General features: G+C 40.4%; 1 protein-coding gene across 3 annotated transcripts in view; it reads left to right on the forward strand.

The window, feature by feature from the left end:
* The window catches only part of LOC127627403 (receptor-type tyrosine-protein phosphatase N2-like), a 301164-nt gene that overhangs the window by 249684 nt on the left and 36668 nt on the right, over nt 1–14812 (forward strand). For all 3 annotated transcript variants that reach the window (XM_052103780.1, XM_052103859.1, XM_052103942.1), the window contains one exon: nt 8065–8280. In XM_052103780.1, the coding sequence (XP_051959740.1) occupies nt 8065–8280 (216 nt within the window). The remainder of the gene's footprint in view (nt 1–8064; nt 8281–14812) is intronic.

The following is a 14812-nucleotide window of genomic DNA, read 5'->3' on the forward strand; positions in this document are numbered from 1 at the left end:
TTTTTTTCTATCTTCTTCCCTCCACCAGATCTCTTTCATCCATGAAGGAAATGTGAAGTTAATTCACTCCAAAATGCCCTGAAAATGTCACACAACATTCTGATGTTGGCTCATCAATGGTGAAGTGGATTCATATTCAAAAAGTAGCAAAAAAATGTAAATGTTAAAAAGAGCTTTATTAAGCAAATGTTTGTTTTTGTTGGTTGCTCTTTCATACAGAAATGCTGAGTCAAATTATTATTTGGTTACTTTTGTATTCTTACACCTTTACAGAATAGTAGCAGCGTCAGTGTCCAAACCAGATTTCAGCGACAAGCAATTTACTGTATGTCCACACTGAATGTGATAATGCTGCCTGACATGGCACAATCATAGCCAATGATGTTTAATGTGCAATTACGAAGAGCAGGATTTTGGACGGGTGCAAAGCCAAAAAATAGACACCAAGCTATTCATCGAATCTCCTGTCACTCATTGCTTGTTACAGCCACAGCAGGTTAGAACACAAATTCGGAATAATATGGAATCCCTTCGATCCCTTTTGGTGCGTGTGATTTTATCATCTTTAGTCTGGTTAAGACAGTGTTAAACAACAGTATGTTCTTTCTGAGTAATGTGCATGTGTACGAAAAATTAGTGTACAAACATTTGGTAAAATTAAATATTAGGAATGTAGAATATAGCATTGTGCTGCATCTAACACTGGACTAAGCTGTAACATCTTTTCAAGCAACATAAAAAATGCAATACCCTGTTGTGGGAAATGTAACAAGTGGTAACAAAGGATCTGAATGAATGCAGGTATTAGTATCTGTGACACAGAGTCAGTATGACACCTTTTAGCATCAGACAATTTGCCACAACCTAAAGAACATAATCACACAGGAAGTTGAAAAGTTGCTACCGAAATTCCAGTACCCTGACATCGAACCGATTCTGCCGATTTTCTGACTAGCACCATCTCTCTTCAGACATTTTTGCACCAGTTCAGATATGTTTACCTTTTCCTGTGTTTTGACTGATAGAGTGTTGCATAATCATTGACAATCCTGAATAGGAGCTTTCATTAAATTTGTACTCCTCTCGGTTAGGTTTAGTGTTGGGGTTTGGGTTAAAAATTCTTTTCTCTTTACTGTATAACATCATTTTCAACTAAAAACAACTCCCTTTCAGTGCCACTCTGTGGACATTTTACCCGGAAACTGGAGCTCACATGTGCCCATTAGTTCAAAAACACTTCCCACTACGGCCACAGGAGGTATTCTCTCAATACTCAAGCATTTTGGCTGTGTATTCGGAGACGAGGCAAGTACACCAGTGCAGAACTGTAAATGGACCTATGCAGAGCCTATGCCATTGGTTTGATGCAGGAGGAAAAATTATATTTCATTGTTTGGCAAGAATATAATACTATAATGTCATGTCTAATTATGAATTCCTTGAACAGTTTTTGTGTTGTCACACATAGCAGTGAGATTTTTAGTCATCCATGCTCTGGATGCATCATAAGCCAGGAAATCTGATAATGATTCAGTGCATATTAGGACACAAATTGTGATGTACCATGCTTTCAAGCATTTATCACACACAGAGACATATATAAAAAGAAAATTAAATCCTGGTGGGAAATTTCCATTGACTTTTATGGATTTTATACTGAACTAAATATATTTTCCTTAACCCCTACCCCTAAAACCTAACTCTCACAGAAACCTTTTTGCATTTGTAAATTTTTGTGAAGGCATTAATTAAAATGTTTAATAAGCCATTTCCCTTGTTGCAACCATTGGCTAGCCCTTACAGTGTCGGCCAGTTCTGAACCAAACACACTCACAAAACAGTTGCGCATTCATAAAGTGGATACAAAACAAAACAAACAAACAAAAAACAATATAAATATTGTATGTTATGTTGATATAGTCATGCTGTGGTTTTGGGATGGTGTGCTGTTTGTCCATGTCAAAGATTGCCTTGTTAAGACATTCACTAGAGTGCACCTAGGCAATGTAAATGCAGTGTTGATAACGTGATCAATGAAAAGGACAATAAAGAGAAGGTTCGGTTAAAGGTGGGACAATGTATGGCCAGTGCTCACGCTGTAGTGTTTAGTTTATCAGATCTGAAGATTCTAGAACAGACAATTTATGTATTCTTTCTCATTTCTGCCAACTCCAGCTGTCACGCTGTGGGACAAAGAGGGGTAAGCAGGGGACAGAGGAGGGAGGAGTGCTGCTGAAACCAAAGATAAACTGAAGACCCCTATGCAGACTCGTCATCTGCATTTGATGGGACCCCACCTTCAATCTCCTAGAGCCCAAAGACACACACACACACAGTCACTTACACCTCACGGGTACATGTTGTATAGCTCTTACACACCGAGTGCTAGCATTGCTTTCACTCTCTCGCTCTCTCTCTCTCTCTCTCTCTCTCTCTCTCTCTCTCTCTCACACACACACACACACACACTCACAGCCACTTACACCTCCCGGGTACATGTTGTTTAGCTCTTACACACCGAGTGCTAGCATTGCTTTCACTCTCTCTCTCTCTCTCTCTCTCTCTCTCTCTCTCTCTCTCTCTCTCTCTCTCTCTCATCACACACACACACACACACTCAAACAAGCGTCCCCCTCCTCCTCTTTCTCTCTCTCCATTCTCTTGGTTTTGGTAATCCCTCTCTGCACACTGCAGTTGTTGCACTACTCAAACCTCACAATAGTCCTTTGAAATAGTCCATCATCAGTAGCATAGGTTCCATCACACTGATCACAAAGTGTGTCCTTGCCCTGTCTAACATAAAACTAGAAGAATCATGAATTATAATGCTGTTTATCTATTTTAATGGGCTAAAGACTTCGGAGAACGCACAGAGAAGATCAAAGTGCGAGCAATTCAGTAGGCACAGAAATCCCGAATAGTTGAACGAATGAGTGACAAGCTCTTCGTCCATTCAAGCTGGTCCTCTTCCCCGCGCGCGCTGTAGGCAACATGTGGAGGCGTCGCTATAGCAACCAGTAGATATGACATGTGCTACAGACAGCGGCTCGACTCGCGCTGAATATAAGGAGGGGCTCTGTGAAAAAAGCCTGGCTTTTCAGTCGCACATGATCATTCAAAGGACAAGACAACCCACTGCAGCTTCGTATAAGTCTTTGGGAAATGTGGCGGACGTTTTAGCTCGCTTTTTTCTCCCTCTCTGCTTCAGTCCTTTTCTTTCAGACTCTTTTTTTTCGCTGCTTCTGTAAAAAAACAAAACAAAAAAACCCCGGCAAAAAGCGGCTGTCTTTTGTTGAGTTGGATGCGAATGGGAAGGTTAAAAACTTTTATTAGGCAGCTGCACTGCAAACGGCGGACATCTGATGTGGAAAGGCGGAGCGGGATCTTGCTTCCCGATGAGAAAAGCATCCCACAATCGCTGTCCGAAAATGGGACTAGGTAACTATCTATGTGAACTTGTACTTGTCTGTTGATGCACTGTATTATGGTCGGTAAATAAATGTAGGCTAATGAGGCTGCGCACGGCTATGAAAGCTCCATTAAGCGTCACCTAAAACTTATGCGCATCCGGATGCATCTGGACTGATAATGAGAGTAACACCGTCCTGCAAGACTCAAATGGCGGTGGGGTGTAACATGACACACTTCATCATGCTTTTCATTTAAAACGTTTCTTGTGATGAATGATTCTGACGATAAGCGCATTCCTTGTGTGAAATATGATGGGTAATATGGTTTGCAGATCGTTATGTAATTGATATGGGTCGTGAGTCAATATAGTTATGCGCATAGTGGTAAAAGCTGTGCAAATGGTACAGATCACGCTATTTCAGACACCTTTCTTGTCATTTATAGAGGGAGGAATCGTAAGGATACATTATGTTTAGCTGTTGGGGAAAGACAGAAATCGATCGCTCTGAAGCCGGTGTGTTCAGAGGCTGGGTCTTCCGCATGTTGCAGACGTATTGAAAAATAAATGAATAAATAAAAAAATAATAACAAAATATAAAAATACGTGGGTAGATCGATAAATAGAGTGATAACTCTTGCTTTTCCCGCCACGTCATTTGGGGGTTATTTACTATAGCCTACTTATTTGTAGCCTATTGATCTCTTAATATTATATTTTTTGTTACTGGTGATATGATTGATATATATATAAAAAAAAATCCTAATGTAGTTTAAACTTTTCTGACGTTACAAATTGCAGTTTTTACAGATTACATTGTGTGCTTGATCCATATTGGATTTAGCTTTATTGTTTAGCGTAATTATTTTGTATAATATATATGCATATTTTCAAGTACAATGTACAATAATACAAAAGCTATCTTATAAAAGGGAAAATGTATGGTGCAATTAAATTAATAATAAATCTAGATAGGTTCCTTGATATGCAAATTAATTGTAAATGTTTAATAGTCCAACAGGAAACCATAGAGTCATGTAAATGTTGTTTAGTTAAACAGAAATATTTTATAAAAATAATAATAATAATAATAATATTAATGGAGAAAAAAATCTATAACAACAGAAGAGTGCTTTTTATTTTACGTGTGCTTGATGTATCAATATGTTCTTTTGATATGTGTCTGCTTTTAGCGTAGGCTATATATTTTCCCCAGATTTAAAGATATAGAGCAAGGATTGGCGAGGATGGATTGTTTTAAGGTCGAGCAATTATTGTGTGTTAAAGTAAGAGGATATCTGGGCAGCCCTTGTTTCAACCTTTCACCCAATCTTTTCACAGTCTCCTCCACCCAACCCTTCCCTCAATCATTTAAATAAGCCAGAGCATCCCAAAGCTATCTGCCTTTTGTCCGTGCTCATATATCCAAATCCTTCTGTATGTCTTCTGTCCTTCTGAGAGCAATAGAAGAAAGAGAGTAAGAGGGAGAAACTGTCTTATTCCATACATATAGATTGCTTAAATAAGTTAATTGGTGTTGCTGACATTTGTTTGGCCGCACATTGGGCAGTGGTCTTTGTGTTAGGTGTTGATTTGGTTTTGTCTTTAAAAGCAGGATTTTTGTGTAATGTTCTGTAGGTTTCTGTTGATTTATCGCTAAATAGAAAGAGTAAAGTTAAATACATGTATAAAGATTACAATTTTGTCAGTGTTGTAAAGTTTTAGTCAAGTGATTAATCAACTGAAAACTATGATGATAAGCAATATCTGATAACTCTGCAAACACACCCATTAATCAAGGAAGACATTTCATCCTGTAACATATTTTACTTTTTTGTTTCCTTTATTCTTGATTTTCTTTTCTTTCTTTTTTCATTGTTCCCCTCTTATTAATTATTCTAATTAAAAGCTTTTGTATTTCTTATCTCATAAACTGTCATTATGGATGTGATTTAATTTACCTGACATGCTTCACTGACTGAAAGCTGATAGTTCATTTCTTTTGTTTTATTTTTACCTTTGTAATTGTCTGTACTAAAATGAATAATTGTAGAATTATTACCATTTGGATGTAGATTTATGCTCTCAGAATTCTGTGCACTATTTTGAGGATTTAAGAACCTTTTTTGAGGGAAAGCTTGAATTGAACCTGACTGTCTTCCTTCAGTGGCTTCTGTGAATCAGAAATTTGCAAGTCCAATTTTATTCCCCACAGAACAAAACCATAAAAGCATAAAGGGCTCAGTCTCTCCCTCACTATCTTTCTTTTATCTTTTTCTCTCTTTTTCTTTTTCTTTTTTTGCATTTTTTTCTTTCCATCTATGCTTTTACAAAAAGTGCAGCTTTGCAGGTTTTGTATCAGTCACACTAAAAGAACAGATGTTGAAGAAAAAGAGAGAATGTGACACATTGTTTAAAAAAATTAGAAGGAAGACTGTTGAAGGCAAATCTCTATTTGATTTCTATTTGTTTCTGAGATTTAAAATGTGGTAATTCCACTGTACAGGATGCTACATAAAGTCTACATTACATTTCAAGAGCAGGTATGTCACTGGTGGTGTAAATTATGCCAGAAAAAGACTAACACATTGCATGTACCTCTTTTGATTATTATATCTTATTTTTATTTATTTTTGTTTTTGTTTTTTTGAACATGATAGACTATTATTTAAGTTGTGCTCAACAATTATTTCTTTCCTTTATTTACTGATTTTTTCTCTCTCTTTTTTTCTTTTTACTAAATAAGATAAACCATTATTTCATTTTTTGCTTCACAATTACATATTGCAGTTACATATAATTTTTGCAATGATCATTATTTTCACATATGGCATGATCTGCATTTGGGAATAGATAGTCATCTCAGAACAACATTTTTCAATTGATCTTTTATATCTTCCCTCTTTTTTGTCCATTTTCCAGTCCCTTGCTCAAATGCCTAATGCATGTATTCTTCTTAGTTATAATTAATTGCAGACATTATTTAGGCTAGCTCAATTTTCTTTTCGGGACCAGCTTTTCATGTTAGAGATCTTTTCATGTAATTTGATTGAGAGCGCTAAGCCTATAGAGGGATGGAGGGAATGAGAGAGAGGGGGCATTCTATTCCAGCTGAATGCGTCCTCCTCACTACACACTCTCCATGCTATGTTTGATGGGAAGAAAGCAAACCATTTTTGCTACAACAAAAGCTCAGAATCAGAGTAGAAACTAATCCTTGGAAACTACTAAACCGCACAATTAGGTGCTACAATTTTTATCAACATGTAACCAGTATATAGGGGATTTCAGAATATGATTAAATCAAGTAGCAAATTTCAAGATTCTTTTTTGCTTGATAAATTTGCTTTCTGTTAAGGCATAGTGTAGTAGTCATAAATGTTGTGTAGGGATTCAAGAAGACTTTTGAGTACATCCATACTTAATTAATAATGTAAAGCAGATTATCAGTATTCAGGAATATAGAAAATAATTGTTTATTCTAAAATACAGAATAGAAGAATTGATCGCGGAATGGCAGCTTGTCTTGATCACTTGGTTGGTATGATAGCACTGAAAACGAATAGAGGCAGAATAAAACAAAATTCTGAACCCCCATTCAAAAGGCCTGTGTCTATTCAGCCTCACAAGACATTGGGAAACAATACGCCGCCAATCCCACAGTAGCTTAGCCCTGGCTGTCAGCCCTCCCCCCGTGGGGCTAACAAGCCTGACAACCCCCTCTACGCTGGAACGTTAAAGGGGCTTGGACCTTTTTTGGTACTCCCCCTCAGCTTAACCCCTCTCTCGCTTTATTAACTTGGAGGTCTGAGCCAATTCCCCCATCCTGACCAAACCCAAGACTTGGAGGCTATTAGCAACAAGCTGGTACAGTGAGGCCCGGCCCTAATTGCTCTGTGGTGGCATGCTTCAACCTGCCAAGACATGAGGGGAGTGGGCTTTCACTTCCCGAGTGTCAGCCTGAAGTGTATGTACTGTTTGTGTATATCTGAATGCAGGCTGGATAATAACACATATGAATCTTGGACTGTTTGAATATTCTATATAAAAATATATTGTTAGCTTCCGCCAACTCAAGATTATGTTGTGGTCAGTTTGTTGGCGTCTAATGGCTAATGACATACTTATCTCTGTGTGTGTGTGTGTGTGTGTGTGTGTGTGTGTGTGTGTGTGTGTATGTGTGAGCGTGTATTTATCACATTGTGGGGACCAAATGTCCCCATAAAGATAGTAAAACCCAAAATTTTTGACCTTGTGGGGACATTTTGTCGGTCCCCATGAGGAAAACAGCTTATAAATCATACTAAATTATGTTTTTTGAAAATGTAAAAATGCAGAAAGTTTTCTGTGAGGGTTAGGTTTAGGGGTAGGGTTAGGTTTAGGGGATAGAATATAAAGTTTGTACAGTATAAAAACCATTATGTCTATGGAAAGTCCCCATAAAACATGGAAACACAACATGAGTGTGTGTGTGTGTGTGTGTGTGTGTGTGTGTGTGTGTGTGTGTGTGTGTGTGTGTGTGTGTGTGTGTGTGTGTGTGTGTGTGTGTGTGTGTGTGTAATAAAAACAAAATTATAAATAATTTTCAGAATATATATTTTTTTCAATTCACAATGTTTATCAGGATTTTTCTCTTTTGTCTTTTCTAATTCCAGAGGGGCAAATTGAGGCAAATCTCAGTGGTCAAACAAAATCAATTGGAGCCAAGCAACTTTTTCATTCTGGTAGTGGTCTCCATGATTTTTATTGTCATGGTATTGGGGATGTCAGGGATGCTGTACTGCTTACACCATCGCTCCCACCATAAGCTGAAGGAGAAGCTTGCCGGTTTGGGAAGTGACACAGGCCATGATGCCACAGCAGCCTATCAGGTAGGAGCAGGCAGATTATTTCATCCAATCATGCTATTCTTTGAAATTTGTATAAGAGTGACAATACTTCATGATACTAGTGTGTTAGTTAAAGCTTCCCAGAATGTTGTTAGCCTTATCCCTGTTTTTAAGATGTGTTAAATAAGTTGTCCTCCTATAATGTTATTTTCAACTCTCATCCACTAAACTATTCCAGAGTATCTATATATGCAATCATCACCAGGTGTAAGCCAGGTTCTTACTTGCTCAAAAATGACTGTAGCTCATTAACAGAAAGGCAATGTGATTCGTTTAAAGCTTATTTTCCTTAATTATGACCCATTGGAGCAAGTGCAGATGTCCTTGCATGACAACATTGTTTAATATGTATCCTAATTGAGGCAGAGCCCTTTTTAGCAGGGAAATGAGTTTGTTGTCTGACCTTTCTTTCGCGGCTCCTGGAGGCAGGGCTTGCGGTGAAGGCTTATTGATTTTGTGTTGGGCTCAGCTGTACTCAACCAGACTGGATCGCAGCGTGCAAGCGCTTGGCTTCCTCCCCTGCCTTCAATATTTAATAAACCTCTCACACTTTGTTGAGAAGTCCCTTCCATGATTGTCGGCCCTATCAGTGTGGCATAATAAGTAGCGTTCGTCAATATTATAACGGTTCAGTTGCATATTATATGCTGACACATTTGTTATGTTTTCATTTAAACATTTAATTACTTTGTATTTTTATGTAATGTTGCTTTATTGTGGTATATTTTGAGTGCTCTCGGCCCTTTAGGTCTGCCAGGTTGCTTAGATGCACAGCTCTTACTGTGTCGTTGTAAGGGATTTCCCAACTGCTGTAGTTGGAATGAATGCAGTTTAGTACACAGGGACTCTTAAAGTGAAACATGCAATTAGAATCAGTTCTGCTGCAATGAATCTGTTGCAGATCACAACACACACACGCACACATACCACCATCACCACCACCCATCCACTCATTCTAAAACACACCCTCTCAAACCATGATGCTTCCAGTTAAGTATACACCAGTATTTTTTGCTCTTCAGCAAACGCATACATGTATACTCTTACGCACACATTTTCACAGTTGTTTTTCACTTATTTTATACGAATATTTTTTTTCTTATTGTGAAATGGTGTAGCAAAGATACATTTGGACATTTTTCTATTCCACTCACTTGCTTAAATGAAATTATGAATTTGTATTTTCTCTTCCATTACTGCCTAAACGTGAAATAGATCAGTTTTATGAGGCCTAGCAACTCAATGCTCCTAGTGTTCTTTAGACTAAATATATTCCATGATGCTGTTTATCTCCCTCACATTCTAACCATATTCATAAAATAATGTTGCAATTTTATAGAAACTACAACGGTAATTTAGGGAAGTTGTTCGACTATGTGTTACCATGCACAATTATAAATGCTTAAGTATTTTATTTCTAAAGGATTAGACATTGAAAGACCTAATAATTTACTTGTTGTTAGAACTTAATCATTCATTTATTTACTTTCAATAGATTCATTTATAAAGTCATACAATTACTTTCACTTTTACTGTGGCTTCATAGTGGAATGAACTTCCAAGCTCTACCCAGTAAAGTGTCCATCACTACCTTCAAGAAAGGTCTACATGGAGATATTATATGCACTTAAAAACAAGTTCTAACTAAAAATTCTCATTAAATGTTTTCTCACTTTCATCTCTGTTTTTCCTTGTAATTTTAGATTGATTAAATATAAACTGACTTCCTTTAGCTACTAAGTGATCAGTGTTTATAAGAGAGCTAAATGTATGCATGTATTTGTGCTGACTGTTTTGTACAGAAATGATCAGTTTGTGTGGGCACAATATTTACGGTTTCACTAACTTAATTCAGTCTGACTCATAAAGAGAGATATTGATATTAGGGTAACAATCTAGACCTCAGTCTATGGCTATGTGTGGGGCTCTATTTTATATATATTTTTTACTGGGGATGCTCTATTAGTAAAAAGCCCTAAACTTCCACCTTCAACCCTCCACACCTCATCACTGACCCGCCCGCATGTCAGCCTCACTCTGATCTCTTTTTTTATGTAGACATTTTTTACTGTTGGATATTTGCTCTCAGATGGGGTCATACTGTTGTGACTCATATCTGCTTCAAAAAGTAATTGACTGTCTGTTGCATCTTTGAGTAAATAAAATGAAAGGAAGGAAAAATCAAAGTAAAAATAATCACAATTGAGCACGAAAGCGAAACGCATTCACTTTCAAACTGGAGCTTTTAATGCTTCCAAAAAGTCTTCTAAAATGTAACAAACAAACTTTTGTGATTTGTTTAAAAGGTATTTGTAAGAAAATAAACACAATGGTTGGATGCTTTTCAGGCTATATTTAAGTTCTTATAATTTGTTTGTTTGTAATCAGAATTGTTTAATTAAAGTGGGGTTTTTTTTAAAAGTAGGGACATTTTCTGTGTGCGTTCCATTAAAAATCACTTGCAGTGCCTTAAATGTTGAGCCAGGTTTGCAGGGATCTAATGACACCTGTATTTCTGTGACTACATAATGTACTTTTTTATTCACAACAAATAAAGATAATTTTCAGAATCCAGAATGTACAATCATGCAATCATCTGATATCCTCATAGTCACTGATGCGTGAACGTGATTTGAAAAACCTCTCCCCTTGACACAGCCACCTTTATTATGAGAGATTTCACACAGTAGATATAATCAAAGCTATTAAACAGTGAAGGACTATTTTTTCCACTTTTGTTTTCTCATGACACTTCTTTGTTTGATTTGAGGAAAGTGACAAACCATAAACAGAAGCTTGGAATTCAATAGTGATGCAAGCTGGGAAAGAAGTGATGTCATTGAAGCAAATGTAATCAGGCAAAAAGAAGACTCATGCTTGTAGCAGTACATGCAGTGATAATGAGTGTGAGCTTTATTTTCTGTTTAGTTCCATTGTTTGAATGAATTGCTAATTTGGAAATGTTAAATAATAACACTCCATCAGTGCTTAATAAAGTGTAGATTTCTGTATCCTTTATTCTGATCCCTAACAGTGGCTACTGGTTATGTCACAGTTATGAAACTCTTTTATGACACATTGTAAGATTATGATGTTTTCAAAGCAATGTTTGTTACCATAGTTATTATAGTTTTGAATTTTGAATTAAATTGTTTTCAATTTGTCCTTTCAATTTAGTTTAGTTTTCAATAGTTTGCACTCTGTTAGTTTAAGTTTAGTTTTTCAGTATAACGTTTTATTTCAGTTTTTTAGGGCTGCTAAAATTAATGACTTAACTGATAAAAATGTTTACATACCTTATATCTTTAAATATGTTTAATGAAATTGAAATTTTTTCAACAATTTGAAAAATCTTGTGTCATTGTCATACTTAAAAAGGCATGTCATTAAGGTTATAATATAGGCCTTCTATGTATCAAAAACTAAATATATAAGTAATTTATCTTTTTATTTTAATTAGGTTAGTTTCATGAAAATGTATTTTAGTGTAATGTATTCAGTTTTCCCAATGGAATATTTGTATTCTTATTTCAATTAACGAAAATGTTTCATTTAGATTTAATTTTAGTTTTAGTTAACTTCTCGGTTACTGACATAACCTCCGTTCCCTGATGGAGGGAACGAGACGTTGTGTCGATGAGTTGACACTAGGGGTCGCTCCTGCGGAGCCCAGACATCGCTGATCTTGAGAAAATTGTGGAAATTGCATGCCACTCCCCCCGGACATATGGGTATAAAAGGAGTGACGCTGCACATCTACATCAGGTATCGCCCTGAGGAGCCGAGCCAAAGACCCAGCGCTTTCAGCAGTTGGTTCAGTGTTGTGGCCGGAGGGACACAATGTCTCGTTCCCTCCATCAGGGAACGGAGGTTACATCAGTAACCGAGACATTCCCCGTCTGTCACACACTCAACGTTGTGTCGATGAGTTGACACTAGGGGTCCCCATGGAAAACGGCACAAGAGCTGAACCGAGTTGCAGACTGGCGGTGCAAGATGGGCAGACCTCTGTGTGCCTCATAGCCAGCGCAGCAAGCCGTCGCATAACACTGGCAGGCATGAAGCGGTCCCATGCACCTAGGGGAATGGCTAACTGCTCAGAAGTATAAGGACTGGCTGGCCCAGCCGGGGCCTTCTCTCTATTGCTCTTCCCTGTAAAAGGAACAGAAATGTTCGGCTGGGGGCCAAATATATGGTCCAAGCTGGGGGGTGTCCCTCCAAAGAGGAGGACACCACAGAGGCTACACCTGGCCCCGAGAGGGGAGGGGGGATTTTAGGTGGAATACACACACGGTCTTACCGGTTAGGAGCGGAAGCACATCATGTGGAGCAGGGTCGTGGTAGATCCTACCCAAGGGGGCAGGAGTTCTACAAACACGGCGACCAAGGGCAGAGGGCCCTCTGTCCAAGGAAGACGCGGTTTACCGGCAGGGAAACCATTTTTCGGAATATACATCACACAGGGTTGCAACCAGCACATGTGGAGCACTTACCCCAGTACGGGGGCCTGGTGATGGCTCAACCCGGTGGTTATAGAACCTCACAAAGGTGTTAGGTGTTGCCCAACATGCGGCTCTAAATATGTCTGCTAGAGAGGCGCCGTAGGACAATGCCCAAGAAGCCGCAACGCCCCTGGTAGAATGGGCTCGTAGGCCAGCGGGGGGTCGGACGTGCTGGCCGTGGTATGCCACTGTGATGGCATCGACGACCCAGTGGGCGATCCTCTTTTTGGAGACAGCGCTTCCCTTCCGCCGTCAGCCGAAGCAAACAAAGAGCTGCTCGGAGCTTCTAAAGCTCTGCGTACAGTCCAATTAGATGCGATGAGCACGCTCCGGACACAGCAATGCCAAGGCTGGGTCTGCCTCCTGGGGCAGCGCTTGCAGGTTCACCACCTGATCCCTAAAAGGGGTCGTGGGAACCTTGGGCATGTAGCCCGGTCAGGGTCTCAGGATGACGTGAGAGTAAGCCGGACCAAACTCTTCGCACAGTTCGCTACCACGTCCTGTCCAAGGGCCAGACATGGAGATTCCAGAGGTCTGGTCACGGGTGCCAGATGGTGCCCCGTCCCTGAGAAAGAAGGTCCTTCCTCAGGGGAATTCGCCGGGGGGGCTGTCGTGAGGGGGGCCACTTAGAGGACCTGCTCCCCGTACTCCCTGACTTTGCACAACATCTGTGCAAGTAGGCTCACTGGGGGAAACGCATACTTGCGAAGCCCAGGGGGTCAGCTGTGTGTCAAGGCATCTGTGCCGAGGGGAGCCTTGGTCAGAGAGTTCCACAGTGGGCAATGGGAGGATTCTTGAGAAGCGAACAGGTCTACCTGCGCTTGGCCGAATTGACTCCAGATCAGCTGAACCACCTAGGGGTGAAGCCTCCACTCTCCCCTGGATGTAACCTGCCGCGACAGCACGTCTGCTGTGCTGTTGAGGTAGCCTGGGATGTGAGTGGCTCGCAGCAAATTGAGTCGGTGCTGACTCCAAAGGAGGAGATGGCAGGCAATATATGACATGCGGTGAGGGTGCAGACCACCTTGGCGGTTGATATACGCCGCCACGGCTGCGTTGTCCATCTGGAGCAACACGTGCTTGCCCCAGATCAATGGCAAAAGCCTCCTCAGGGCAAGTAGTACTGCCAACAACTCAAGGCAGTTGATGTGCCAACGCAGTCACGGGCCAGTCCAAGAGCCGGTGACTGAGTGCCCATAAGAAGGCTAGATCTGACCAGGGGCTGAGAGAGCGGCAACAAGCCTGCGTGATGAGGACGCGGTGTGTGCCGTGGCGCCATGCTTGTCTCTCGACTTGGGTCTGTAGCCAGTGTTGGAGTGGTCTCATATGCATCAACCCAAGTGGCGTGACCGTCGCTGAGGAAGCCATATGCCCCAGGAGCCTCTGAAAGGATTCCTGTGGGACCAAGGTGTTCCATCTGAACGTATGCAGACAACTCAGCACTGACTGTGCACACTCGCTGGTGAGACGTGCCATCATTGAGACCGAGTCCAACTCCATACCGAGAAAAGAGATGCTCTGAACTGGGACGAGCTTGCTCTTTTACCAACTGACCCGAAGCCCCAAGTGGCTGAGGTGCCTGAGCACCAGGTCCCTGTGAGCACACAACCTGTCTCGCGAGTGAGCTAAGATTAGCCAGTCGTCGAGATAGTTGAGGATGCGGACGCCCGCTTCCCTCAGTGGGGCAAGGGCTGCCTCTGCGACCTTCATGAAGGCGCGAAGGGACAGGGACAGGCCGAAGGGGGGAACTTTGTACTGATATGCCTGACCCTCGATATGCAAACCGGAGAAAGGGTCTGTGTCGAGAAAGGATCGAGACATGAAAGTACACGTCCTTCAGGTCTACCGCCACGAACCAATCCAGATGCCGGATGCTCGCTAGAATGCGTTTCTGCTTGAGCATCTTGAACGGGAGTCTGTGCAATGCCCGGTTCAGAACTGGCAGGTCGAGGATTGGCTGCAACCCGCCGCCTTTTTTGGGTACGACGAAGGAGGGGCTATAAAACCCCTTC

Source organism: Xyrauchen texanus, chromosome 1 (assembly GCF_025860055.1).
Source record: "Xyrauchen texanus isolate HMW12.3.18 chromosome 1, RBS_HiC_50CHRs, whole genome shotgun sequence".
NCBI lineage: Eukaryota > Metazoa > Chordata > Actinopteri > Cypriniformes > Catostomidae > Xyrauchen > Xyrauchen texanus.